This window comes from Mastigoproctus giganteus, chromosome 8, assembly GCF_048544385.1.
Source record: "Mastigoproctus giganteus isolate SK-2022 chromosome 8, ASM4854438v1, whole genome shotgun sequence".
NCBI lineage: Eukaryota > Metazoa > Arthropoda > Arachnida > Uropygi > Thelyphonidae > Mastigoproctus > Mastigoproctus giganteus.
In genome coordinates, this window is record NC_143582.1 from 67,471,021 (window position 1) to 67,498,992 (window position 27,972).

Below are 27,972 nucleotides of genomic sequence, written 5' to 3' on the forward strand. Positions count from 1 at the left end.
AAGAACAATAACTTGTGGGCCAGTTTCTGTAATAATCAGTATGCAGTATCACTCACCTAAGGGTGAATTAAGAATTAATTAATTTAGATGCCTAGATGTTAAAAATTTTAATAGATAAATATGTATTAAATATTACATCTCAAATTTAAAAAATATTAATTTTAATATAATGTATATTGATTATTGTTGACCCTAATGTATGTTGTTTATAATTTCACGTTTTTAGACATGGTTGCTATATTATATATTTTATAAAGAACTGTGTTTTTATTGGGTTTAATAAAATCAATGGAAAGGTAACTTATAAAAGGGTAACTTAGGTGCCTTGACCTCTGTTTAGAAAAAGGCAAAACCAGGCATTTACAAAAATGGGACAGATTTTATGATACAAATTCCTTTTCTTTATTATAAAGTACAAAGGGGTTGCAACATAGAAAAAAATTGTCCTAATATTTTTAATGACTCTTTGTTTTGCTTGTGGTAAATGTTTTGTTTAAACAATTTGTCTTGTAACTATTAATAAAACAACACAAGCTTAATGTATCCCTAAGAAGTTGTTTCCTCAAAAACTAGATGGTCCAACAAGCCATTGCACACAACTAACTTACGTGCCGACCGGGCTAGCCGAGTGGGTAAAGTACCTACCCGGCAACCCAAAGGTCGCGGGTTCGATTCCCGCCTCAGGCTTGGATCAAAGTACTGCAAAAACCTTGGGAGGTGCAATATGGCCACAGAAGCCGATGCGCCAACAACTACCAAATCAAAAATCAAGCACACAACTTACCAGTCTTCACGGATGTAGGGGAATTTCACCCTACACCCATGGTTGGAGTATTCTGAGGGTTTGCATACCCAGTTACATGAAACCAGGCCTCAGCATTTTGTGTGGAAATAGCTTTAATTTCCTCACCACTTCACAATTGCTGTATGACATTCTTTTGTTGTGTAAGCTGTCATAGTGAATTATGTGGACCATGGCTCTCCCTAACCTTTGCTAAATATTCCTCAGTTGACATGTGAATACGACTCATAACATTTGCATTCCCAGTCTCTGTGAACATTTTTTCGTGCTTCTACATTGCAGATTTTAATGGTTTAAGTTGAAGTTGCCTATAAAAATTATGTTGAGCATCAAATGACTATTTTGAGTGCACAGAATAAAGAACATGGGTATTAGGCAGGTTCAATAGAAACCCATTCAAGGGTCCTTGCTTGTGATTTCTTAAGTGAATCTTCAGTTACCCTCAATGTTTAAGATGTGCATTCCATTGTTTCACCCTGTATTATGGGATGGTTGCATAGGATCATGCGGTACACAAGAAAGGGTACAAGAATATTACCGTATTTTGTGGATTTGAACATTGGGTATGAGACTGTGTTCTTCCATACTAACCACTTGATTATGATCAAACCCGTTGGATAATATGGAGTAAAATGTCATATAATTTTTATATCTAAATTAAATTTGAATATAATTTTAATGAATGGGGACAAACCCCTCCAAACCAGAATTATTTAAAAGTTTCAAAACAGTGTACTGTAGTATATAATATTGTTTTATATTTTCTACTTTACAGGCTGGAATGGTTGTAGAATTAGCTCGCTTGCCTCAACCAGGATTAGCTCTTCCCACAACTTTAGCAACTACCCAAGTGGGTACAGTTAGTTATCCTGCACCTCGTCTTCTGGGTCAGACTGCACAGTTTCAAGCTCCACAAGCTCATGCAGCTGTAGCACAACCCCAACCACAGCCACAACAGCAACCACCCCAACAGCAACCAAAGCAGAGAGTCTTCACTGGTACAGTGACTAAGTTACATGATAACTTTGGATTTGTTGACGAAGATGTTTTCTTTCAGATTAGGTGAGAAACTGTCTTGCCATTTGAACTTATTTTAGTATATGTAAATAAAATGTCTTTGTATAGGATATCTCTGTGAAGCAGAGTAAGTAGAAATCCATTCAGTGGGCCCTTGCTGATGTTTGATCTCTTAATCTGATTCTTCAATTTTAAGATATACATTTCATTATTTTGCTTTGCATAGATATTTTCCTTAAAAATAGAATTCCACTGCCTTGATAGAGGCAGTTGCAAAAAACGCATGCTGTGCTAGTGGATCCTCAGCTTGTGTGAAATCTGAAACAAGATACCATGATAAGGCTTCTTAAAAGGTGGGGGGAAGTCAAAACCAAGGAGTGATAGTTTTTTCATAACTGCCAGCTCTCTGGTTCTGGGATGGAGGATCCATTGATTTTTTGTACTCGATTTGATCCTTTTCCATCCCACTGTTGTAATATAGTTGGTGAAAAAGTTTGTTTCTTTTTACAAAAAAAAAGTAATAAAATAAAACCGATGTACAAGTTAGTGCAAATGCATCATTTTAGTATGCAGTGAACTACTAAAGTAGCTAATAAGTGGCATCATTTAAGTACAGGATGGCCATAATTAAAGTATCCCTATTCAGAGCTCTCTGTAGCTCTAAGTAATAAGGGAATGCCACCAAAATTAGTAAGTCAAGGGAAGAAGAATCCTGTGAAAAAAAAAAAAAAAAAAAAAAAAAAGTTCCAAAATCTGCTGATGGGGATAATATGATGCTGTACAAGAGGAAAGACATGACAAAGTACCAACGTATAAATAACTAAGACAAACCTTAATGTAATTACAAATTTTTATTTGTGCTCTTTGCAAAAAAAAACCAGAAAGAAACTGAACTAAACTGCCAGAGGAAATGATTTCACAGCTCCAAACTCACTCCCAGTTTTCTCCTGATGGTCAATGATGTCACTGATCGTGGAGTTGATTTTCAATGTGATTACCATTGTTCTGGACCAGAAATTGCATTCTGTGCACAGTGTGCTTGACTGCAGAATGCAGTATCTCTGGAGTAATGTTCCTCACATGCTGCATTACATTGTCCTTTAAGACAGCCAGGTTAGAGACACATCCTTGATAGACATTGGCCTTGAGGTGACCCCCACACAGCAAAAATCACACAGTGTAAGGTCAGGCAAACATGATGGCCATTCACTGGGAAACAAATGACTCTTTCTGCAGTAAAGTGATGCTGGCGAAGTTATTGTACTGGTCGTGCAATATGAGGAGGAGCCCAATCTGGCATAAAAATTGTCTCATCCAGGCATCGTCTTTGCTGCAGTTGAGGAATAATGAAACTGCTCAGCATGTGATGATATATTTGTGCTGTAACGGAACAGCTGGCTGCTCCTGCTGAGTGCAATTCCTCGTAAAGTATGGCCCTAGGATGAAATTTGAAGTCACACCACACCAGACGGTGATTTTCGGCAAGTGCAATGGGATTTGCTGAATACATGTGGTGCTTCTGAAACCCATATTCGGCAGTTTTGAGTGTTGATAGTCCCAGTTGAGATAAAAATGGGCCTCATCCCCCCCAAAGAATGTTCCATGGCCATGCATCGTCCACTTCCATTCTGGCCAAAAACATTAGAGCAAATGCATTCGTTTTTCAGGATCGACTCTTTGTAGCTGCTGCTGGCAACTGATCTTGTATGAATAATAGTGGATTAGTTTCCGAAGAATTCTCCACACAGTGGGATATGGGGCATCTGATTGCCTCGCTACTCCCCATGCACTGCTACTAATTCCAGCAACTGTATTCATGGATCGTTCAACGATTGCCATTGTAACTTCTTATGCTACCTGAGGTGAAACAGGCTTCCTTCCTCTTCCAGGCTTAACAACAAAGGACCCAGTTTTCTCAAATTAGTTAATCATCCTTCTAACTGCAGCAGCTGATAAAGGACCTTGACAGAAGTTCTTACAGTGTTTAAATTCACGCAGAGCGGCTGCTGCATCGCATCCATTACCGTAGAAGAACTTCACACTTAAAGCGCGATCAGGCAGAGTGAGATGCATAGTTAACAGTAAACTTGCAGAATATGCTTGCGATGTTCGCATTGTGCCTTTATAGCTTTCTGCTGCTGGGAAAATTAAATTAACTCAGATTTATGCAAATTTCTGATCTCTTAGTTGTCTTATTTTTTAGTTTGGATTTAAAACTTTAATGCAATTCAGTTTCTTTCTGTTTTTTTGCAAAGAGCACAAATAAAATTTGTAATTACATTAAGGTTTGTCTTAGTTATTTATATGTTGGTACTTTGTCATGTCTTTCCTCTTGTACAGCGTCATATTATCCCCATCAGCAGATTTTGGAACTTTTTTTTTTTTCCACAGGATCCTTCTTCCCTTGCCTTGAATAGTTTACTTACTAATTTTGGTGGCATTCTGCTTATTACTTAGAGATACAGAGAGCTCTGAATAGGGATACTTTAATTATGGCCACCCTGTATATCTCATATTGTGAATACCTTCACAACGAGTTTCCACGATATTGCACTTCTTCGAATAAGTAATGCTTCACCAATGGAGAAGACTATTGTCACTTATTCTCGGTTGGCACTGTTTCCCTGCCCACCCACCCACCAGTGAGAAGCTTATTGGCTTCTCATTGGTGGGTGGGCAGGTACCTTGGTGTTGCAATGATGACAATCCAGTTATGGAGTATAACTTCACAATATGAAAGAAGCCTGATGGTGTGCAACTAGATTAAACTTAAAAGCATTTTAAGCTTTTAATTATATCATTTTACATTATGCAATAGTCTTCTCTGTTGGTGAAGTGTTACTTTTTTGAGGTAGTGCAGTATTATGGCAACACGTGAAGGTATTCACAATATGAGATATACTTAAATGATACCAATTCTTAGCTACTTTAGTAGTTCACTGCATATAAAATGATGCATTTGCACTAACTTGTATGTCAATTAACTTCTACACAACCTGAGGCTTTAGCCCTAAAATGCTTTAAAAATAAAACTATATTAGTAAATTATTTAATTCTGCAGGTCTCTGCTTATTTTTGTTAAAGAATTGGCTGTGAGGTGTGCTGTGGTAGACTACATTGCAAAATAGAAATGCTCATTAATAACATTGTTCTCTATTATGGACAATAATCTGATAGCAAATTAACAATGTTTTTCAGTAAGAAGAAATACAATAAAATTTCAGAAGATACGAAAGATTTCCCTTGCATCGTAAAATCTAAAAAGAATAAAATGTTTGTCTTGTGTACCATATGTAGATGTAATTTTTCAGTTTCAAGCAGCAGAAAATGTTATATAGTGAGAATTTTTGCAAACAAATAAGGGTAATGAGAACATGCAGTACCTATAAAGAAATACAAAAACAGATGTTACATTTTGTGGTGATGATTTTTCATTTGTATTTTTTGTGATAGAACGTGATTTCCCTGGGGTGTGTTGATTCTGCATGCACGCGCGCGCCCACACACACACATGCATGCATGCATGCACGCACGCACGCACGCTGTTCAGAAGAAATACATTTGCCGATAGTGAAATGGCAAAAAAAAAAAAAAAAAAAAAAAAAAACCAGTTATGGAAGAATACCAGTCGTTGTTAGTGAAATTGCATGGATAAGGAAAGATGTAATGATGGTGCAAAAAAAATGGGCCATTTTCTGTCACTACAGAAGGCAAAAATTGAAGCGATTTCAAGCTGTAACCCATTGAGGTTACTTTTTTTAATAATAATAAAAAAGCAACCCAAAAGCAGCTTGCTCTCAGAACCAGTGCTGGAACCTCACTCAGATGAGTACAACATTGGATATCCGTCCTTTACCTGAAAACCTCTGGGATTCCTTCAGAAAACTGCCTGGCACTTAGTGTTGATAATGCAACTGTTATGATAAGCCTAAAAACTGGACTACCAAGGGTATTAAAAGAGGAAATTGAACACTTGGTGTTAATAGGCTGTCCTTGTCACCTTATCACCTTATTAATTTTTGTGCTGAAAAGAGAGCTGCATGCCTTCCTGTGTAAGTGGATGAATACTTTTAAAAAATTGACTACTGTCAGAAAGAAGAGCTAAAAGGAAAGATTTAAGCACTTTCAACTGATGTATGCCATTGAAGTTAAAAAAGATTTTGAAGCATGTGTATACCTCTTGGCTGTCACTGGTTAAATGTGTAACTTGATTGGTAGAACCGTGACTACCTTTTACAAGTCTGTTTAAAGAAGTGGTTAGAAGTGGCTAGAAAAGCATTAAGAGAACTTTTCATACCCCAAATTGAAAAGTACTATAAAAAGTATGTGATCACTAGTGAGTCACACTGACTCATGTTCAGATTCACTTCATGATCCAAAAGTTTTGTAAGAAGACAAACTGATGAACTTAGCTTCCGAATCGCAAACTTCTGGTGAAAAGACTGTAAACAGGCTGAGGAAGCTGATGATTCTAGGATGGAAACAAGAAAATCGAATAAATGAATTTCCTTGTTTGTTTTAAATCCAAACATACCTCACATACATGTAATGAAGTTGTTACTCCTAGATATGTTGAAGAATATTATGTGCAAATCTGTTTACCAACAGTTTTCAGATCTTCCATTTTCATTTTGGATATTGATTACCATAGAAAACTAAACCAGAAGGATGAATCTGACTTAGTCATAGGAAGTTTGACTGTCAAGGTTGTAATGAGTCTAAAACAAGATTCTGTTCATTTTCTCACTGAGGAATTACTCTATGGCATGTAATTAACATGGTGCGCAAGTTTCCATTAAAAAATGTTCTTATAAATGCCGAAGAGGTAGCACAAATTTCATCATTTGGCAGTGCATCATTTTCAGATTTGAAATTTTTTGTGGACAAGTTTCCAGTATACTGCTTGTCATAAAGAAATGATGAAACAATAGATGTTTTTCATCATCATTTCTATCCGTTTCCCAAAACAATGTGAAAAACCTTCAGCTTTTCACCTGTTTTTTGGGCAAAAAACTTCCCATTTTCATCCTGCTTACAAATGTTTGATCTACAATTTTTTTTAAAGTCTAAAGTTGGCAGCTATTCTTTCTTGTGAATTTACAACTAAGTAAGCAGTTGTGCTAAATTTTTTAATCAACTGATGCAGACTAACAAAGGTGTAAAGAAGGAGTGGGCCAGTTGTTAGAAGGAACAAACAAAAGGAATGGTTCAATTAGGTAACATAAATGAATTTTGCCTGTTTTGAATATTCCTTTTAATAATTTTTTTTTTCTGCATGCAAAAAAACTGTTGAGTCTCAGACCCCCAAGTGACTGCCTCATATTTTAACTCTTGTCAGATTCTCTACTCCAGCTATCTGTATGCAGCTGATTCCAGTGATCAGTAACACCGACAGAAGATGAACTTCATGAGATCTAATCTTCTAGTGCTTCCCATAATTTTATATCTGTGGCCTCTTGTTGCCTGCCCACTACAAATATACAAGGTGATCCATTTGAAACATCATAAACATATAACATTGTTATATCACTATGCTGCTCATTTTTATTATTTGTTTTGTTATTTATATGAACAGGAACACTGGGAGTTTACTGTTACTATGTCACTATTAAATACGACCAATAGAGGCACTGCTGTAACAGACATTTCAAAACGGCACACCAACAACCAAACAGCAAGCAAAGTGTGTTTAATAGTATGCACAGTTTCAAAATGTTACATGTATACAACATTGAATACAGATGAGTGTATGGTGTTTGCAAAGCTCCTTCACATCGAAACATCAAGAGGTGGTGTCAAAAATTTGAGGATACTGGCACTTGTAAGACTATGCTATGGTGGAAGTGTGATGAAGCCCATGTACAACAAGTTATTGTGAAAAATCCAGCAAGTCTTTTAAGGTGTTTGTCAAGAGAAACAGGTGTGCCTTATGCCACCTGCTGACACATAGTGTGATGTTATCTGAAAATGTATCATGCAGTGTGTGCAGGCTCTACAACAGTGATATCATGTATCCCATTTAACCTTCCCAACGTTTGTGTGTGAAAAGTTAGTGACAGATGAGTGTTTAGTGATGAGGCCACCTTTCACGTGTCTGGAAAGATCAATGCATAATGCAGTTATTTGGTCCAAGGATAGTGGTACTCGGTTACACGTAATAAAGTGTTTAAGCCTTTCTTCTTGCTGAGCTGACAATTTGCTGGGCCCCCTTGCTTGAACAGTATCATTTTCCAGCACAGCAGGACAGTGCACCTCCACACTGGGCTGTGGAAGTGCAAAACTTCCTTAATCAAACATCTAGTGAAAACTGGTGTGCTGTGGAGGACCCATTGCTTGGCCATCAAATTCACCTGACCTTACCCCGGCTGACATTTTTGTGTGGGATTGCATTAAGAACCTTGTATATTCCAAATAAATGTTTGAGAGGGTATTAATGACCTGAAAAGGAGGATCACTGTTGCGTTCGAATCAATCACACTACAAATGATGGATAACACTTGGTAAACTCTGGTTGCCCAATATTGCATATGCTGTATAAACCAAGGAGGTCATGTTGCGATCCAGTGAAAACTTGGGAGTTTCAGTTATCTTCATTCAAAATTTGAATAAAATACATGAAGTAGTTTTTGTTTTAATTTTTTTTTACTTTTATGTTGTTTCAAATGGATCACCTACCCTGTACTTCCCTCATTTAAGTTCCCTAAACATATATGCCAGGCCACCCCTGAGATGTTTAATTTCCAGACTCTGCATTCCATATCTGCTAAGATATTCTTCATAATGACAGCCTTTAGTATGCCCATCCAATATAGTTGCCCTTCTTTGGACCCTCTCCACAAATTCAGTGTCCTTTTTTAGGTGAGTCTGCTATGCTTCAGTACATTATTTCAAATGAGATCTCACCATTGTTTTATAAAGATGAATAATAATATTCTTCTCCCTGCCAGAAAAATTCCTCTTGATCAGTGATAGTATAATCTGAACCTTTCTGGCTGCACGTTTACACTGCAAGGAAAACTTTCTATCTGCTGGTATCATAACCTTAAATATTTCTCACGCCGAACCACATTTAGTTCCATGTCCTCACATCTATATTCACTCCCAGTTTGTTTTTTTTTTCTTGCAAATGCAAAACCTTACATTTAATAATTGAACTTCAGTTGCATTCTTTCAGACTGTATATGTAACTGATCTATGACATTCTGACACAGCATAGCCTGGCTGATTATCATTATCAGGACCATGCTATTCTGATTATTTATTAGGACCAGGCTATGCTACCAGGCTATTTAAAGGTAGAAACCCATGTTTAGTCTCTAGAGCAAAGTTTCCGGCATCCCCCTCCCGCCATACTTCTCCTTCAACCCATGCACGGTACTAAGTACTATAGGTTTTTGATACCTTTCGTGTTTGGGGTTTTCATTAAAAAAAAAAAAAAAGACAGGACCTGATCATGCCTACCTTTAAATAATTTGCCAGCTAGATAGTGATAGGATTATACAGCTTTTCCTGTATAGTCCTATCACTATCATTGAGAAAACTCAGAAACGAGAGGAACAAGGGAAGAAACCCCTGAGGATCCTGATTGCTATATCAGTCCACTCTGAAGAATGGTCATTAATTACGAGGCTTGTGTCCTTTCTCTTGGCTAGCCCCCAATCCAGTGTTTCTCAACCTTTTTTAATTATCGCCTCCTAAAGAGCTTTTTTAGACAATTTTTTTCCTAATCGCCACCATGAAATTTTAAACAAGAAAATACTTTATACTTACTCTTTTTATTCAATGGGATCCCTGAACCTGATGCTTCTTAGCTAAAAGGTCAATGTTCGGTATGATGTTAGTAAATTTCATGTTCGGGAGGCAACTAGCGGGAGTAATACTCTTGATTTGATTATCAGCAGTGATTCTTCATGCATTAAGAATCTGCAGATAAATGAAACACTAGGTGGCAGTGATCACAGTGTGCTGAAGTGGGATTTACTCAAAGAGGTAACTACCATTAGGGGTAAAGGGAAGGGTTATTGCTTCCGTAAAGGCGACTACAATGGACTGAGACAGTATTTAAATTCTATACGGTGGGACCAACTGATGATGTTACCAACAGCAAATTCAAAATGGGAAGCATTCAAAGAACTTATCTTGGAAGCTACTAGGCTTTACATACCAACTAAGAAATATTGTTCAAGGTTTAGGCCAAAATGGATGTCAGATGAACTAATGAGGCATATGGCAGAGAAGAAAAATGCATGGGATACTTACAAATTAACACATGACACAGAAGCCTATGATAGATACAAGTTGATATGCAACCAAGTTACAAAGGAGGTTAGGCAGGCGAAGGCAGATTACGAGAAATCCTTGGCAAGGGATGCAAAGAAAAACAGCAAAGAGTTCTTTACTTATGTAAACTCTAGAAGGAAGGGGATGAATCAGATTGGTCCACTTGATATTGATGGGTCAACTGTTGATGATCCTGCTCAGGTAGCTAACAAACTAAATGAATATTTTGCATCGACATTCACACATGAGGAGTTATTCAGCGAGGGGAATGCCAGAGGTGTATTCAACTCTAGCAGTAAGCTACAGAATCTTGAAATAACTGGGAGTAAAGTGGAGGAGAAACTGTTGAAGATAAACACAAGAAAGGCACCCGGGGTGGATGGGATCTATCCAGTTATATTAAAGGAGGCAGCAAAGGAAGTAAGCAAACCCTTAGCCATAATTATGAGAGCTTCCTTGGACTGGGGGGAGGTACCCATAGACTGGAAATGTGCAAATGTGACCCCAATTCACAAAGGAGGATCAAAGGCTGACACAAGTAATTATAGACCTGTGAGCTTAACTTCTGTTCCAGGAAAATTAATGGAGGCACTGGTTAAAGAAGCACTGCAGGATCATTTAGACAAGACTTCAGTTATAGCTCGGACACAGCATGGTTTTGTTAAGGGAAAGTCTTGCCTGACCAATTTGATTGGATACTATGATGCAGTCACAAAAGAACTGGATGCAGGGAATAGCTTTGATATTATATACTTGGATCTTAGAAAGGCTTTTGATACTGTTGCACATGGAAGACTGCTACACAAATTGGAGCAGTGTTACATTGGAGGCAAATTGCTGCTATGGATAAAGGGGTGGTTGAGGGGGAGAAGACAGAGAGTGGTAATCAATGGACACTGCTCATCGTGGACTAATGTTATTAGTGGAGTCCCTCAGGGCTCAGTGTTGGGTCCATTATTGTTTTCTGTATTTATAAATGATATTGATGATGGTATATCAAGCATAATGTCCAAGTTTGCAGACGATACAAAGGTTGGCAGGGTTGTCAAGGACACTACTGACACTATGCTACTGCAACAGGATCTGGAAAGGTTGAGCAGATGGGCTGAGAGGTGGCAAATGAAATTTAACATTGACAAATGTAAAGTACTACACATGGGAAACAGCAATCCCAGAGCAACGTATCAACTCTGTGGTACTACACTGACAGTGGTAGAGAATGAAAGGGACTTGGGGGTGGTTGTGCAGGCAGATATGAAGTTCTCTGAGCAGTGCTGACGGGCTGCAAGAGTAGCTCATGGAGTATTGTCAATGATATACAGGAATTTTTCCAGCAGGGATAAGGAAGTGATTATTCCCTTGTATAAGGCAATGGTCAGGCCACACCTAGAGTACTATATACAGGTCTGGAGGCCTCATTTCAAGAAGGATGTAGAGCTGCTGGAACGAGTACAGAGAAGGGCAAAAGATTAGTGAATGGAACAAAGGGGTGCTCTTACGAAGAAAGGCTTAAGTTTTGCAAATTACAGTGTCTGGAGACTAGGCACCAGCGAGGTGATCTGATAGAGGTGTATAAAGCCTTGAATGGTTTGAGCATGCTCAATGCTGATGGGATTCTTCCTCTTGCTCAGAAAAATCACCTGAGAGGGCATAAATTCAAATTGAGGAAAGACAGATGTAGGATAGACGTGCGGAAATTTGCCTTTAGCCAGCGGGTGGTTGGTTGGTGGAACAGACTTCCATCCCTTGTAGTGGAGGTTGATAGCCTAAATAAGTTTAAGGTTCAGCTGGACAGGTATTTCGAACGAACAGAGGGGTGAAGTGGAAGTGGGTTTTTTTTTTTTTTTTTTGGCTGATGCTGCGTAAGCTTGCTTTCTTGCATCAAATGCCTCTACTAATGCTAATTTAATTCTAATTTTGAACATACATCAATTCTGTTTCTTTCCTTTGTTAATATTATATTTACTGAACTAAAACCACTTTCAACAATACAAGACATCGGAAAACAAAGAAGTACTTTGGCCATTCTAGACCACATTGTTGGATAAAGAAGTTTAGTTCTTTTTGATCCCCACAACTCAGCCATTTCACCTTTTCGAAATTTATATTTGCATTCTTCTTTACATTTTAATTCAACAAGTTCTTGAATTTCTTCATCAGCTGACCCACATCGCATCCAATTGGATCGAACATCCAAGGCTTCATTTCAAAAGAAAATAAATCTGAAAATCTACCTTTCATTTCACCTTTTAAAGAACACGAATGATCTGAATAATTTTTAAGATCATTCTCAGTGGGAGATTCATTGATTTCAGCTAACTCTTGCATACCATGAAATTGTTTTCTCATTTAATTGATTTCAAATATTTCCAGTTTTTCAGTGAAGGCTTTTAACACATGTTTGCAGTCTATCATTGTAATAATTTCCCTTGAACTTGAAGTGATACTTATTAAGTTTTTGAAAAATCAAAGGCTTATAGTTTGTTGTTTTTGTGCTTGCTGATCTCCTTGGCCAAATCTATGTCTCCTTTTTATCGTATCAAAAAGGTTTACAAATCTTGTTAGACAGTTTTCTTTAGCAAGCCATCTGACTTCTGTATGTAAAAGAAGCCTCACATACTCTTCTTCATTATTAACACAAAATTTTATGAAAAGGCGATGATATTTGCTGTGTGACTTTATTTTATTGAAGGTTTTAATGACTATACTGAATGATGGGTAAAGAACTGGACTAATATTTTTTGCAACCAGATGATGTTGGTGCACAATGCAATATATTATAAGAACTGTTGCACATGGAAGACTACTGTACAGATTGGAGCAGTATGGCATTAAAGGCAAGTTGCTACAATGGATAAAAGGATGGTTGAGTGAGAGAAGACAGAGTGGTAATCAATGGACTAATGTTATTAGTGGAGTCCCCCAGGGTTCGGCATTGGGCCCAGTGTTGTGTTCTGTATTTATCAATGATATTGATGAAGGTATATCAGGGTTAATGTCTAAGTTTCGAGACGACACTAAGGTTGGCAGAGTTGTTAATGACAATAATGATAGTATACTACTGCAACAGGATCTAGAAAAGTTGAGCAGATGGGCTGAGGTGTCAACTGAAGTTTAACATTGACAAATGTAAAGTACTGCATGTGGGTATCAGTAACCCCAGAGTAATGTACCAAGTGTGTGGTACTATGCTCAGGGTAGTAGAGAATGAAAAGGACCTGGGGATAATTGTGCAGTTGGATATGAAATTTTTTTTATCAGTGCAGACAGGCTGCAAGAGTAGTTCATGGTGTCTTGTCAATAATATACAAAAATTTTGCTAACAGAGATGAGGAGGTGATTGTCCCCTTGTATAAGGCAGTGGTCAGGCTATACCTTGAGTACTGCATACAGGTCTGGAAGCCACATTTTAGGAAGGATGTAGAGCAGCTGGAACAAGTACAGAGAAGGGCAATGAGATTGGTGAGTGGAACAAAGGGTTGCTGTTACCAAGAAAGATTTAAGTTCCTGCAAATTGCAGCATCTGGAGACCAGGCACCTGCAAGGTTGATCTAATTGAGGTGTATAAGGCCTTGAATGGTTTGAGCAAGCTCAGTGCTGATGAGATGCTTCCTCTTGCTCAGATTACTCACATGAGGGAACATAAATTCAAATTGAGGAAAGACAATTTTAGAATAGATGTCGCCTCATGTGAACGTAGTGGAGGTTTACAACCTCCACTACGACAGATGGAAGTTTGTTCCAACCTTAAATAAGTTCAAGGCAGAACTAGACAAGCATTTGGAATGAATGGATGGGTGAAATGGGAAGGTGTTTTTTTTTTGGCTGATTCTATACTTGCTTTCTTGCATCATATGCCTCTACTAATGCTAACTTTGAGGCATAGTTCCTTTATGTAGGCTATAAAGCTTTTATGTTTTACAACCATGGAGGTAACAGCATCAGTGGCATAGGATACCAAATTTTCCAATGATACTTGTTTTTCATCAAATCATGTCTTTACAGCAGCAAAAATGGATGCTCCAGTACAATTAGTTTCTATAGATTTTACAATCAATATCTCTTCTTGCAATTTACAATTATCATCAAAAAAATGAACGTATGCCATTAGAAAGACCTTATTGTTAGTAATTCTCTTCCATCATACAGTATGATTGATGACTTTTGAGGTTATGATGAATGTCGTGCCGAGATCCAATATTCCTTACATTTCGAGGGTACAGCTCTAAAACGGTGTTTGCAGGCCGGCCGCTAGTTAGTACACCGGACCGAACCTATTGGTAACTCTCTAGGAGGCTTCCGGATCAGCTAGTGTATAATCTTGCTACCTCTACTCTGCCAGATAGTGACTGGAGGGAGTCCGAGTAGTGTGTATGCGGGGAGCATTGTCGAGCCCACGTTATGTCAAGGATCTGGGTATATTCTTACCACATGTACGCCATATCCAAAAATTTCATTACTTCATACAGCATGTTCCACCCACTTTTTCTTACTATTGAATACACCATGAATTGTCAAACTAATAGAGCAAGCTTATCTGCGAAAAGATCTAAACCTCCCAAGGACTTCCTAATTCATTTCACAAATATACGTGGTCTCAATTCTAATCTCAACGATGTCCATTTCCACTTGCAGTCTGCCAAACCCCATGTACTTTTTTTGACAGAATCTCAGTTATCGGTTGATTCAACTACTGCTCATCTCAGATACCCAAATTATTCGCTGTATGATTCCTTTCGCCTCAGAGGTGGTACTTGTGCATATGTCTGTTCTGATATTCCCTGTCAGAGACTTGGCAATTTGGAATCTCCTCTCTTTGATCTTCTCTGGCTTAAAATCTCTCTACCTCATTGTGTCAAATTCATATGTTGTCTCTACCGTTCTCCCAACTCCACTAATCACTTGGAGCTCTTTGACAGAGCTCCAAGTGATTAGTGGAGTTGGTCTGGTCTCTTCCCAAAGCTATTCTGGTCTCTTCTCAAAGCATTCTGGTCTCTTCCCAAAGCTATTGGCCGCAACTTTTGCCCATCTCTGCTCCCACCTCTGTCCAAACCAGATGGTTCTGTTGTCACTTCAGCCAAGGATAAAGCTGACCTCCTAGCATCCCATTTTCTTCCAGCTCATGTATTAATGATCTTGGTAAAACACCTCCCACCATTCCCAACACGCTCCATTCAATGCCTCCTGTATTCTTCCGTCAAAAGCATATCAGAAGGAATTTGATGAATCTTGATGCTAAGAAAGCTCCAGGTCATGATGGTATTTCTCCACTTGTTCTCAAAACCTGTGCTCCTGAACTTACTCCTATTCTTTGCCGACTTTTTTCACTTTCTTATTCCAAAGGTGTTTTTCCTTCTGCTTGGAAACTTGTTCATATCCAGCCAGTTCCTAAAAAGGGTGACAAATCCCTCCCATCCAATTATCGTCCCATTGCAATTACTTCTACTCTTTCTAAAGTAATGGAGAAATCAATTAACCGCCAACTCTTAAATTACCTAGAAACCCTCCGTCTGATCAACGATCACCAGTATGGATTCCGTCAGTGTTGATCCACTGGTGATATTCTGGCTTATGTTACCCATTTATGGACTAATTCAATGGAAAGGTTCGGTGAAACACAAGTAGTTGTTCTTGACATCTCAAAGGCTTTTGATTGTGTTTGGCATAAAGGTCTTCTAAACAAGCTTCCATCTTATGGTTTGCGAACTGTTTTTAGTAATTGGTTATCCAGTTTTCTCTCTGATCGCTCACCGAGGGTGATGGTAGATGGCTCTCTGTCTTCTAACTTCTCCACTAATGCCGGTGTCCCCCAAGGTTCAGTTCTTTCCCCCACTCTTTTCCTTTTGTATATCAATGACCTTCTTCCATTGACTGGAAATCCTATCCATAGTTTTGCCGATGATAGCACATTGCATTCAACTTTCCATTTTGAGAAACCTTGTCCTGCTCAATCAGCTTCAACTTCTCGAAAATCTGCTACCAATTCCTTAAATGCCGATCTTCAGGTAATTCTCCAGTGGGGCAAAGACAACTTAGTTGATTTCAACCCTTCTAAAACTCAGTCTTGTCTTATATCTCGAAAAAAGGATTCTTCTGCTCCTATGCTTATCTTTAGTGACACTCCGATTTCTAGGCAAAAGGATATATCTCTTTTGGGGATTACCCTGACTTCTAATCTCTCTTGGCACAAGCACATTACAAATATTGCTTCCTCTGCATCTAAAAAACTTGGTTTTCTCTTTCGCTCTCGGCGTTACTTTTCTTCTAAACAGCTGCTCACTGTGTATAAATCGCAAATCCGCCCTGCCATGGAATATTGTTCCCACATCTGGGGCGGTGCCCCCAAAACCTCTCTCAGGCTTCTTGATTCCATTCAGAAGAGGACAGTTAGGTTAATTAATGATTCATCTCTAACAGAGTCTCTCCACTCAGTGTCTCATAGACGCACTGTTTCTGCTGCATGCCTCTTCTACAGATACTTCCATGGGCACTGTTCTTCTGAATTGGCTTCTATAATTCCCGCTCTCTCTTTCAAAACAGTCCGAACACGTGCCACCACCAGCCAACATCCATTTACTGTCCAACTTCAAACCCACAGAACCAACTTTTCATCTTCCTCGTTTATTCATTCAACTGCCGTTTTCTGGAACAACCTTCCTTCATACGTATTTCCTGAAAATTACAATCTACAGAAGTTCAAGTCCAATGTCAACAAATATCTTCTTTCGTCTTCTCAACCTCCAACCCAAGCACGGTACTAAGTATTATAGGTTGTAATACCTCTCGTGTTTGGGGTTCACATTTAAAAAAAAAAAAAAATTGTTTATATTGATCAATCTGAATAGAAAATTTTCTCATTTTTAGTTTGTCAGTTAGCTGCTCTTCAATGTTTGCTGACATCTCATCGATTTGGCTTCGAATTGTATTGTTGCTCAATGGCAATGCTTTTAAAATGCTGGAAGGGTTTTCATGCATCACGGTTGAAATCAGTCTCTAATGCGTGTTGTATAAGTCTCAGCAACTGTATGAGCACTGCCAGTTTTTGCAATGATTTTTACAATTTTATAAGACTCAGTCATTCCATCGTCATTTGTTTGTGTGTACTTCTTAAATTAGGAAGTAACAATGTTACATTGTGCAAAATTCTGGTTTAAATTTTTTAAATATTCAATATGTTTACCAACTTTATCAGGATGTTTCCTTTTTAAGTGATCTAAAAGTTTTGATGGTTTCATAGCCTCATTTGAAAAAGAACTTTACACATAAGACAAATAGGCTGTCTTGATTCGAATGGGCTTTTGATAAAACCATAAGCTAGATCAGTGGTTTTCAACCTTTTTTTTAATAACGGCACCCCTAAGTAATATATTTTATTTTGCAGCACCCCTACTCAATTTTCTGCCTGTTAGATCTGATTCTCTCTCTGTGTATAACACACACACACACACACACACACACACACACACACACACACACACACACACACACACACACATATATATATAATATTAAAAAATATATATGTTATATGATATTTATTACAATAATATAATTATAAAAATTACATTTCATGATACAAATTATATATATACAGTATTTAATTTTATTCTTTATATAGAGGTACTAAGTAAAGATCAATTATAGATCACAAAATTAAAAAGATACTGTACACCTTTTTATAATGAAATAAACATATAAATTAAAAAATAATAAGTTTAAGTAATTTAACCCAAATTACGTGACACCCCTGGAATGTTGTTGCGGCACCCCGGTTGAAAACCACTGAGCTAGATATTCATCCAGATACTGTCGACACTTTCTTTTCAGCACTTGACATGATTGATGATGGGATGAATAACTACAAAGAATTAAATAATAAAATATAAACTATTTTTATTTAACTCTCATAGCCCATGTCACTCACAAAAGCACTGTGGATCAAAAATAAACAACTTCCACAAGGAAACAATAAATCAATACTAATTGTTGCTTAGGAAGTAGAAACAATAGACTGAAACATTTCCTCATCCCATCCATGCCTCATATTGACCAATGAAACAAAAGAATAAATAAATAAATAAACCACGCTCACCACGCCGCTGCCAAGGTTGCAGCTGTCAGAAAGGTGCAAACGACAAGGATTGTGGCGACATTACTTAGGCATTTAATGCCTATGAAAAGCAAAGGTGTGAATTAAATCAAGCCATTATCTTCCTTTTATCAAAATTTCTCACTCGCTCCTAAAATAATAGACCTATATGTTAAAAATCAGTTGTCTCAGGGGAAAGAAAACCCAATGAGAGAAATTCAATATTAAGGAATAAGATGTTGTCGAGTAGGGTTGAACTTTGGAGGGCCAGAAACCATTGTAATTCCATTATTTTTCACTCCCCCATTGAGAATACCTGCCCTAATCCAATTGAGGATCTTCCCGGTAATCCCAGCACTCTCCAAAATGTATGATAGCGGAGAACCAAATTAGGAGCATTGCCAAAAATCTAGATATAGAATCTAAAATCTAAGTATACAATATTGAAATGCCCTAAACACTTAGATCAGAATGAAATTCTTACGTGATTAGTTCTAACTTACCTTTCCCTTATGAATGGGTGAGGAATTGCATTTTTCCAGTTCAAACAATTCAACATGGAGTCTGGTGATGAATTTTGTAGCAGTCGTAATGGTATGATGAACTCCTTGCTGCATTCTTTAATATAACTGAATGGAACCCCATCTACACCAGGAGCATTGTTGTTGTTGTTCTCTTTCAGCCTCAGAATGCAGCCCAGTTCTCCCTTTGGCTCTTTCTGTTTTTACTTGCTTCCAGTGGCACAATTTTGCCATAGTAGCTCTTGCACCAAAAAATAACAACTTGCTTCTAGTGTATTTTCAATTGTAAAGCGATGCAAAATACATGTTCAGGTCATCTGCAGTTCTTTCCGGATTGTCTATGATTTTGCCAAATTGGCACTGGATAGCCAAAATGAAGCTGTGCATCTAGATTCTCTCTTGTCCATTACTCAAGATTTTTAACATAGAAAATCCACAGGATATGTGATGATTTCCAGATACCTTTCCAAACACTATAATGGTCTTACAACGTCTTCCTAATTCGCATGATCTTTTACAATGTGATTTTGGCAACAAACATTTTCTGATGAAGCAGAATTTATGGTAGCTATGACAGATTCCATCAAGTAATTTTTTTTTTTAAAAAAGGACTTCAGAGAAGTTTTTTTGCAATTATATAACAACAAAAAAAGTGTAAATACTTAAAATCATTATTTTGAAAAATTGAAGGTGTAATTTTTTCTGATTATTATGAGGGCTGTTTAATAAAGAATGATCATATTTTTTTTTTCACAGCATACCTTTATTAATCATTCATATTTTGATGGTCCTTTTCAAAGTAGTCCCCATCTTATGAAATTCATTTACTCCAATGTTTCTCCCATCATCAAAAACATGGTGGAAGCTATTTTTTTGACATGCGTTTGAGAATCGCCTCCAATGTCTTTACAGCTTCTGACAACTGGAAATGTTTTCATCACAGCTCCTTTAACTTTGGAAATAAAAATATAATCATAGGGTGCAAGCTAAGGACTACAGGGCAGATGAGGAATATATTTGATATTAATACTGGCTAAGTACTCAATGACAGTATCCACCCACCTGCATGTAGTTGTGGTTGATTGCAACAAATATGATTCTTCAAAGTGTTCATACAGGTCTGTAGTAAGATCCCTGTAACATTCATGTGATGTGGCACAACATGCTAGTAAACCATTCCTTGAATGTCAGAAAAAAGTTGACCATAACCTTTCCTGCAGAAGCTGCCACATTTGCTTTTTTCGGTGCTGGCGATGACATAGACTTCCAAACAGAGCTATGTTGCCCACTCTCTGGGTCAAAATGATGAAGCTGTGTCTCATCTGCCTTTATCACCTTTAGCAGAACCTCACCATTATCAGTAACCATCCTTTGCAGCTCCTGACAAACGTCTATGCAAACTTGCTGTTGCTGAAGTGTGAGTAGTCTTCGAACCCATCACATGCACGAACATATGTCATATGCAAATGGTCATGGAGAATACCATGCATGCTTCCTTCTGATATTCTCAACATCTCTGCCAGTTACCTAACTGTTATACAAGCTTCACAGCAGTGGTTGGAGCTCCAGGACCAAGAACTTTTGTTATTGAATAACATCCATCTTTAAACATTCTAAACCACCTGCGAGCTGTGCTATATTGAAGCGTAGATTCACAACAAGCCTCTGTTAACATATATGCTTCAGCCGATGTTCTCTTGAGAAGGAAACAAAATTTGGAGCAGTATACTATTCCTTGTGTCACATCCATTGTTACCTAGGAGAAAATGAACAGGCATAAACTTGGCCAACCCCCAAGGTCACACTGTGTGCATAAGTCAACTGTGTAGTTGCTATATGATGCAGCTTGGTTTGGTCTTAAATTCCGCAGCTCAGCTAGAAAAAGAAAATAGTACAGTTGTTCAGGAAAAATTATGATCATTCTTTTTGGAATAACCCCCATTTATTCTGTTAAATAAAAATTGTAGATGTGTTTTAAAAATTAAAACACTTCTACAATTCCTAGAAGTGGTTGATCCTGCCTTGCACATGTATAGTATAGATAATTTTACTTTTGTATGGAAATTAATTTCATTTCTGTTTGTTCAAGTTTTAAGAAAATTTGAATGGCTGAACCAGTCATTCCAAAAGAGCCAAATAAAAAATTGCATAATAATCGTTTTTTTTTTTTTTTCTGTAAACCCCAAACACGACAGGTATTAGAACCAATAGTACTTAGTACCGTCCTTGGGTTCGAGGTTGAGAAGACAAAAGAAGATATTTGTTGACATTGAACTTGAACGTCTGTAGACTGTACTTTTCAGGAAATACGTATGGAGGAAGGTTGTTCCACGAAACGGCAGTTGAATGAATAAACGAGGAAGATGAAAAGTTGGTTCTGTGGGTTTGAAGTTGGACAGTAAATGGATGTTTGCTGGTCGTGGCATGTGTTCGGACTGTTTTGAAAGAGAGAGCGGGAATTATAGAAGCCAATTCAGAAGAACAGTGCCCATGGAAGTATCTGTAGAAGAGGCATGCAGCAGAAACAGTGCGTCTATGAGACACCGAGTGGAGAGACTGTTAGAGATGAATCATTAATTAACCTAACTGCCCTCTTCTGAATGGAATCAAGAAGCCTGAGAGAGGTTTTGGGGGCACCACCCCAGATGTGGGAACAATATTCCATGGCAGGGCGGATTTGCGATTTATACACAGTGAGCAGCTGTTTGGAAGAAAAGTAACGCCGAGAGCGAAAGAGAAAACCAAGTTTTTTAGATGCAGAGGAAGCAATATTTGTAATGTGCTTGTGCCAAGAGAGATTAGAAGTCAGGGTAATCCCCAAAAGAGATATATCCTTTGGCCTAGAAATCGGAGTGTCACTAAAGATAAGCATAGGAGCAGAAGAATCCTTTTTGCAAGATATAAGACAAGACTGAGTTTTAGAAGGGTTGAAATCAACTAAGTTGTCTTTGTCCCACTGGAGAATTACCTGAAGATCGGCATTTAAGGAATTGGTAGCAGATTTATTACGTACTAAAATATTGCTAATGCTTTTGCCTCTATCGTAAGCAAACTTGTTCTTTGTTTGATTTTCTATCCAATCAGATGACAACCTTTCCATCTCTTCCAATTCTTTGTGTCTAAATCTAATGGATTTTTATTACACTTTGAGTTGTTCCTGCTATGAAAGTTGTTTTTATTTTCTCTGCATTCTTTCTAATTCTCGGCGTTGCCTCATTTAGGTCTGTAGCACGTGCAATATCACATGGTCTTTCATTTCGCTCAAAGCGTTTCACAATTTCATATTTTTTCTCTATCAACAGAGGCGGACTGGCCATAAGCCTTGCCGGGGAAACCCCAGTGGGCCGGAGTAATTTTGGCCATAAACCATAGTTAATAGTTTTTGACCCAGTTCGCCTCTCTTTATCCATATTGCTTTTCTTTTTCTCTCTGAATCTGCAGTGTCTTCACTTGGACGCTTCCTTTTCACACCTTTTATGTATTTTACTCATTTTTAGGGAATAAAGCACAATTACAAAACGAGGAGGCACGCTTGATACACATAAACAAAGCTGCGCGGGTGTAGCAACTGAATAAACAACACCGTAAAGGCAGAGATACACTATTAACACCTCACATTTTACTAAAGCACATTTCTGGGGGTTACTACCATAAAACAATAAAAACAATTTCCAGTTGCGTTTCTGCTAGTGGAATCTGTTATAAACTGGTAGTAAACTCAATCTAATTGCATTTGCGATTATACCGATAGCTGGAATTGTGTTGGGTTTTACGTTATTATGGTGAAATGTATTTCCCCCTTCACTGATATAAAAAACATAAATACATTTTCAGAGTCTTCTCTTCATTCTTATTGTGTTGCGTTCGGTTGGGGTGATTCGGCCATTTCTTGTAAAAATTGTTCGACTGCCATTTGTTGTAAACACAAAGGCGAATCGTGCATAAGCGAATTCGGTTCGTGTTATATAAGATATCGTTCCCCTATTTATAAATCGTGTACGATCAAATTCGTGTAGTGCAAACACGTGTTATAGGAGGACTGACTGTATTTGGATTTCAGGAAAGCTTTTGACACTGTTGCGCATGAAAGACTATTGTACAAATTGGAGCAGAATGGTATTAAGGGTAAGTTGCTACAATGGATAAAAGGATGGTTAAGTGTGAGAAGACAGAGGGTGGTAATCAATAGGTGCTGCTCTTTGTGGACTAATGTTATTAGTGGAGTCCCACAAGGTTCGGTGTTGGGTTCACTGTTGTTTTGTATATTTATCAATGATGAAGGTATATCAGGCTTAATGTCGAAGTTTGCAGATGATACAAAGGTTGGCAGGGTTGTCAATGACAGCAATGGCAATGTGCTACTGCAACAGGATCTAGATAATTTGGGCAGATGGGCTAAGAAGTGGCAACTGAAGTTTAACCTTGACAAATGCAAAGTACTGCATACGGGTAGAAGTAACCCCAGAGAAATGTACCGTGTGGTACTACACTTAAGGTGATAGAAAATGAAAAAGACCTGGGAATAATTGTGCAGGCAGATATGAAGTTTTCTGAGCAATGCAGACAATCTGCCAGGGCAGGTCATGGGGTTTTGTCAATGATATATAGGACTTTTGCTAACAGGGAAAAGGAAGTGATTATCCCTCTGTATAAGGGAATGGTCAGGCCACGCCTTGAGTACTGCGTACAGGTCTGGAGGCCTCATTTTAGAAAGGATCTAGATTTTCTTGAGCATATACAGAGAAGGGCAACAAGATTGGTGAGGGGAATGAAGGGATTCTCTTACCAAGAGAGGCTTAAGTTCTGCAAATTGCAGTGGCTGGAGACTAGGCACCTGCACGGTGATCTGATTGAGGTGTATAAGGCCTGGAATGGGTTGAATTCTGATGGGATCCTTCCACTTGTTCAGATTACGAACCATAGGGAGCATAAATTCAAATTAAGAAAAGACAGATGTAGAATAGATGTGCAGAAATTTGCCTTTAGCCAGCGGGTGGTTAATTGCTGGAACAAACTTCCATCTGTTGTTGTGGAAGTTGATAGGTTGAATAAATTTAATGAGGGAATGGTGTGATTTTTTTTTTTTTTTGGCTGATGCTGCATAAGCTCATACACTTGCTTTCTTGCATCACATGCCACCACCACCACTACTACTACTATTACTACAATCTGTGCAAGGTCATTAGTAATCGCAAAAGCCTCATGATAGAGGCTCATGCCAATGTCACGGCATTACTTCCTAAAAAGGATTCACTTAAAAACCATTCGTCATGTTTGATGCAACAATGGTACTCCTGCTTTACCGAGCAATCTCTTGGCGCCTCCGTAGCCAGGTGGGAAGGAGCAGCAGTGTGTAGCACACGCTTCTTGATTAGACCGGGGTTTGAGCCCTTCACCACCAAATACGGAGGATGCGGAAAGATCAGGGAATGACCACCGCATATCCCGGAGCAATATGGCCTTAGTTGCTAATGCTCCTAAAAACCAAAATAACATAACTTAACCGAGCAATCTCCGGGACCTAGTAATTCCCCAAAATTATCAAGAAATTATTATCGATGGCAATGTACAACAGTTTTTAATGTATGATTCTCAGGACAAACTGCTCCTGGGTCGCATGCTTATTTTTTCCACTAGTAAGAATCTTCAGTTATTGGCATGTAGCCAGGAGTGGTTTTCTGATGGAACTTTTAACACAGTACCCACGCATTTCCAGCAGCTTTATACAATTCATGTAGTTCAATTCAATGCAGTTATTCCAGTGGTCTATGCGCTTCTTCCAAACAAAACTCGTGCCACATACGTCAAGTTGCTTCAAGAAGTTAAACTACACCCCAGTCTCCAACCCCAGCGACTTATTACAGATTTTGAACAAAGTGCTGTGCAAGCCTTACAACAAGAATTTCCTGGTATTGTAAATACCTGTTGTTTTTTTTTTCATCTTTCCTAAAGCGTTTGGCGAAAGGTATAGAATGAAGGTTTAAAAGCTTGATACGAACAAGACCATGAATTTGCTCGTTGGATCCGAATGATTCCGGCATTGGTATTTATTCCTCCTGCTAACATTATTCAAGCATTTGAAGATTTAGTTGAGGCTGATGACTTCCCCATTGAAGCTATGGTGATTGCAAAGTACTTTGAAGATACATATATTGGAAGAAGACAAAGGAGAGGCTGGCAGTTACCCATTTTTGCCATCGAATTATGGAATGTTTACACACGAACACTAAATGATCAGCAACGTACCAACAGTGGCGTGGAGGGGTGGCACGGGGTTATTTCAGGAAACTTGTGCTACTTTATTCCCAAATATTTACCGATTCATTGATTCTTTAAAGAAACAACAAGGGCTGCACAATTTCGAAATTACACAACTAATTGCCGGTGATTCAGGCAATCAAAGAAACAAGAAGTATGCTGCAATTTCTGCTAGAATCAAAAGAATAGTCCAAGATTTTCAAAATTGTAATGTGATTGATTACCTTAGAGGCATTGCATACAACTTCGAGTTTTAAACAATAATAATGTGCATTTATTCTATGATTGATTACCTTTAATTTGATTACCTTTACCTTTGATTGATTCATTCTATTAAAACAAAATAAATTAGAATTAATAAAAAAATTACGTGTATTATTTACATTTCTGTAGCCTATCATTATCTACTGGGGGCGAAATGCGGGGGCAACTTTTCCGGATCCCGTTTACATCACCTGGTCCCATACACCTCAATATGATTTTGTTTACCATCACATTGAGTGATTAATCGATTAAAATATTTTCATAAAAAATTATTAAGACCATACACCTCAATATGATTTTGTTTACCATCAAATTGAGTGATTAATCAATTAAAATAATTTCATAATAAATTATTGACTTACCACTTAACTTACAACAAAGTATAACAGTTTTTCTTATTTCGAAGTATAACGTGTGATTTGTCAACTTCTGATACTATGATATTTCTTTCAACATTAATGGACATTTGGGGTTAGCAGACAATCCTTACCCCCAAATAATCAGCTGAATTGTTACTATATTTTTTTTAAATAGTTTCTATTGCACTAATACTTATTTAAATAAATGTTATTTCGTAGCATAAACAGAATCATTTATTGTTGCAAGATTTTTTTTTTTTTTTTGGTATTTTTAGCAATGCAGAATTTGCTGCTTCTTCTTTTTTTTTTCCCCCTATCAATAGTGCTGTGAAGGGCAGTATGCCAAAAATTGGGGAGCGAGTTTTGGTTGAAGCTTCATACAATGCCAACATGCCTTTCAAGTGGAATGCTACTAGAATTCAACTTCTCCCAAACCAAGTAAGTCATTTCAGATTTCAGCAACATACAGTACATCCTTGTTAATTCGATTTTGGATTATTCGAAATGTGATGTATTTTGAAGACTTTATTGTTTCCCAACTAATGACACACACACACACACACACACACACACACACACACACACACACACACACACACACACACACACACACTGATGTTCAAAGAAAGTGCATTACCCCTTAAAATTGTAATTGTTGTCCGAATAACGTAAGTATATGGCAATATTTCTTACAGATTGCATCAGATAAGATTGACATGCGTAGGTGATGACGTAATATATTGCATCAACTGTTACTTTCAGCTATATGAGCACGCTGTGCAAGAGTTGTAATCATTCCTTGCTTGTGTCAGGATGGTGAGTTACGTGCAGTTGACGCCACAAAGAAAGAGTGCTATTGTTGCTTTACATGACGAAGGATGTTCTTCCTGTCATATTGCTTATAGAGTGCCATGTAATAAGTTGACAGTGAATAGATTTCTTTCCAAACTCATGAATACTGGTTCTGCTGATAGGAAAAAAGGAACCAGAAACGAGTCTCTATACCAAACAGGACTGCATTTTGAAGCACTTATGCCTAAAAACCGTAAAGCTTCTTTGTCTGAGCAAAGAAGCTTTATGGTTCTTTGCTCAGACTGGGAAGAAAAGAGAATGGGAAGAACATACAGGAGTGGTAGCAAGTGCAGTAACAGTCAGAAGAAGCCTCTTCAAAAATGGTCAGGTCGTCCTAAGAAGAAGCCCCTCCTCACGCAAAAAATGAAAAAGGCTTGATTAATTTGATGTAAGGAGTATGTCAAATGGACCCTCGAGCAGTGGAAGTCAGTTATTTTCTCGGATGAGAAGAAATTCAACTTGCATGGCTCTGATGGGAGACAAACAATTTGCCGTAGACATGGTAAAGAATACCATCTAGACTGTATGGTATATACAGTGAAATTCTCTACCAGCCAAATGATATGGGGATGCATTTCGTATCGCGGAGTAGGTCACCTGCAGTTTATAAAAGGTTCCATAAATGCCAATGGATACCTGGCTATATTGGAAGGCAAATTGCTGCCAACTCTTAGAGACCATTTCAACCTGTCAAGTAACTGCATCTTTCAGGACGACACTGCGCCTTGTCATTGGGTGAAAAGTGTAAGTAGGCACTTCTGTAGTTACTTTAGCTTCATTTCTGCCTTAGAGTTTCGACAGTAATGTGTTTACATTTGTTAGAGGTGGAAAAATAGTTGGAAGAACGATCCATTACAACTCTTAGCTGGCCAGGAAACAGCCTGGACACGAATTCTATTGAGAACTGTTGGCATCGTATGGAATCTGCGCTTGCCAGAAAGAAACCAAAGACCCTTTGTGAACTTCAGGAAGCCATAATTCGTGTTTGGAGCCACAAGCTAGTTGTTGATTATCTTCAGTAATTGATCTTGTCAATGCCTCGACAGTGTGCTGCTGTCATCAGGGCCAGAGGCAGTTCAACTAAATATTAGTTTACACCTGGTGAACTTTTCATTTTGTTTTCCATTTAAAATGATAAACTGAAGCAAATTGAGGGCTTCTGATAACATTTCTGCCATAATTGTCATATTTACCAAAATGTATAAAGGTTGCAAATGCTCATTTTGGAATATTTTGAGAGCACCTGTCAAATATTACTTAGCTTTGCCTTAACTATTAATAAATATATTTTGTTTATATTTCTGTTTGTGATGGCAGTCATTAATGTAATTAATGCTAATCATCGCGAAAAAGAGTTAGAAATGTGAAATTCCTAGGTGATGCACTTTCTTTGAACACCAGTGTATATATAGGATTTTATATATACATTTTAGTATGGATTATTTGAAATGTCCACAGTGAAATTTGAAGTCTGAATTCGGTCTTGGTGACTTGTGAATACCTTATCTAATTTGAAAAGACTGCTGGAAC

The 27,972-nt window shown here is 37.9% G+C and overlaps 1 protein-coding gene across 4 annotated transcripts in view; it reads left to right on the forward strand.

Moving 5' to 3' along the window:
* Positions 1 to 27,972, forward strand: part of LOC150081594 (cell division cycle and apoptosis regulator protein 1-like) — a 550,339-nt gene that overhangs the window by 146,167 nt on the left and 376,200 nt on the right. For all 4 annotated transcript variants that reach the window (XM_090380560.1, XM_090380561.1, XM_090380562.1 and 1 more), the window contains 2 exons: positions 1,578 to 1,864; positions 25,914 to 26,028. In XM_090380560.1, coding sequence (XP_090236686.1) covers positions 1,578 to 1,864; positions 25,914 to 26,028 — 402 coding nt within the window. The remainder of the gene's footprint in view (positions 1 to 1,577; positions 1,865 to 25,913; positions 26,029 to 27,972) is intronic.